Below are 2,437 nucleotides of genomic sequence, written 5' to 3' on the forward strand. Positions count from 1 at the left end.
GCCAAATTGGAAGCACAACAAAATATCATTTCTGCCGGGTTTGCAAAGGCGTTCACCCAAAACCCCCCCCTCTCTCTCTCTCTCTCTCTCTCTCTCTCTCTCTCTCTCTCTGCGGGTGTGCATGTGGAATAGGAAAAACCAATAAGAAGTATCGAACTCAAGCGTTCCGCAGCCCGCCGTTGTCCGCCAGCCTTCCCGATTTCGTCGCATTTCCTGCTATTTAATTCTCTCTCTCACGCATCCACAATCTTTCTTCCTTGTTTTGGCTGCACAGTGCAAAGCTATTCAATCTGCGAACCGAGGATTGGTGTAGATTACAGAAAACTGGAGTGTTTAACTCGTCACTTAGAAGTGTACACATCTCTCTCTCTCTCTCTCTCTCTCTCTGTGCGCGCGCGCGCCCCCTCAGTGCCTGATCGACCTGCAGAGGATGTCCGCTGAGGTCTTGCAGCAGCTCTCCATTTATTTTGGTTTGCGTACGAGAGCTCTACTACTTGTACGTGTACTAGTGGGCTTTGTCATCGACTCCAGCAGCGCCCACGCCAGGCGCTTATTAGCATCCATTCCCACGGCGTCCTTGTTCGCGAGTTGCTATGCGCTTTTGTTGATGCTTGCTTCCATCAGCGTCAATGCAGGCTTAAACACAGGTATGTGTTGATTAATTCTTGCACTGTCTTAATTAGAAAATTCATATCAAGAAGCTGTGGCGCTCGGCAATTTATAAAATGGTAAGGGAAAAAAAACTGGATTCACGAGCTGCGGACACCCAAGAAAGGGTTGTGCTGGTGTGTACAGTACTGCGTCCAGTGCCGGCACTGCTTTGCTTTGCTGTCAGCGTCTCACCAAATTGAATGAACTGTACTTTTAACGCTCGCCTGAGGAGGAGGGGGCAAAAATGCAATTGAATGGGACGGGGATGCTGATCTTAAGCGTTTCAATATTCCACAGTTAACGTGGAAAATTAAAAAGGGCGCCATCAGTAATTTAAAACCAGAGAGAGAGAGAGAGAGAGAGAGGGGGGGAGGGATCTTGTGTTTGTGTGTGTGTGTGTGTGTGTGAGAGAGAGAGAGAGAGAGAGAGAGAGAGAGAGAGAGAAGGGTCACATTTTATTCAAGCAAAACAGAAGAGAGTATACATGAAATGATTGATATGCGTGTGTATACCCTCCGCTAAATAGCTGCCCTAATGATTATTGTGCGTGCGACTAAAACATATTTTTGTATGTGTGCACTGTGCAGGTGACGGAAGGCAGCAAGCCGATGTAGATATTGTAGAGCGTATAGACGAGTGGAGCAGATGCACAGCGGAAGACATATTGATAGTCCAAGGAGCGGAAGGGCCGGGTCCGGATGGCATCCCCATCTTCAGGGTGAACATCTACAATTTGTGCGAGGACGGGTGTGCAGGAGGCGATATCCACGTGGCGTGCGGGTGGTTCGCTTCGGCAATCGTGGTGGATCCAACGCTGTTCCGCAGGGTGGTCTATGACGACTGCGTGGTGAACGGGGGTCGACCGCTAGCGGGCGACCGAATGCTCTCCTTCCGCTACGCCAACTCGGCGCCCTACTCGCTGTCGGTCTCCGCCGTCTCCTTCCTCCAATGTCGGCCAGCCGTCCTCTTCACTCCCTCTCCCTCTCCCCAGCCCCTTCCCTCCCCTCGCTAGTTCGTTATTTCAGCTATTTCACCCTTGCCAGCTCCATCACTACACCTTGTATCCATATGTACTTTTTATATGAGTAACTTGTTTTTCATGCAAGGAACGTATGTTATTTAAATGTCACGAGCTCACGAAACCCGCCTCCCGGTGAGATCGACGGGTCACGTTCGCTCTTACTAAGCCGTCAATCCTATACAATTTGTCAAGCTCACTCATTTGAATATTTGTGTAAGTCAATTCTATATAATTTGTCAAGTTCACTCATCTGAGTATCTGTGTACGTGCTCACGTCTTCGGTGGATCTTGCTCGCTTTTACCAACAAGCCAATCCTATATAATTTCTCTCTATCTTTATATATCTCCCCACACACGTCACATTCTCTCTTTTTCTCCCTTGTTGGCATCCCTCACCACACCACCTCCCTCTGTGTGTGTGTGTGTGTGTGTGTGTGTGTGTACGGCCTCTCTCTCTCTCTCTCTCTCTCTCTCTCTCTCTCTCTCTGTACGTAGGTTGTACACACACACACACACACACACACAGAGAGAGAGAGAGAGAGAGAGAGAGAGAGAGAGAGAGAGACTATGGAAGACCAAAGTAATGAAAGCTCTTTGCTATCATTTAGAGCAGTGGTGTGTATGAGAGAGAGTTTCATTTGAACCACCTACACAACCCTTCTCTCTCTCTCTCTCTCTCTCTCTCTCTCTCTCTAACATGGACATGGTAAATCAAGAGTATACAAAGGTTCACTCGCAAAACATAGAACTCAATGAAGTCAAAAT

The 2,437-nt window shown here is 48.3% G+C and overlaps 1 protein-coding gene across 1 annotated transcript; it reads left to right on the top strand.

The window, feature by feature from the left end:
* Nucleotides 1-223: 223 nt before the first annotated feature.
* On the top strand, nt 224-1,852 carry LOC147436823 (protein TAPETUM DETERMINANT 1-like). The gene is made up of 2 exons (XM_086485782.1): nt 224-647; nt 1,239-1,852. The coding sequence occupies exons 1-2, from the start codon at nt 431-433 to the stop codon at nt 1,661-1,663; spliced, it is 642 nt and encodes a 213-aa protein (XP_086341908.1). The 5' UTR covers nt 224-430; the 3' UTR covers nt 1,664-1,852.
* Nucleotides 1,853-2,437: the final 585 nt, after the last annotated feature.

The sequence above is a fragment of the Adiantum capillus-veneris genome, chromosome 17, assembly GCF_014529385.1.
Source record: "Adiantum capillus-veneris isolate H3 chromosome 17, ASM1452938v2, whole genome shotgun sequence".
In the NCBI taxonomy this organism is placed as follows: domain Eukaryota; kingdom Viridiplantae; phylum Streptophyta; class Polypodiopsida; order Polypodiales; family Pteridaceae; genus Adiantum; species Adiantum capillus-veneris.

Bases quoted from the DNA above. Each gene is read 5' to 3' on its own strand.
- LOC147436823 (XM_086485782.1), top strand. From the start codon at position 431: ATGTCCGCTGAGGTCTTGCAGCAGCTCTCCATTTATTTTGGTTTGCGT. The intron at 648-1,238 runs GTATGTGTTGAT...TGCACTGTGCAG, and splicing joins CAATGCAGGCTTAAACACAG to GTGACGGAAGGCAGCAAGCC.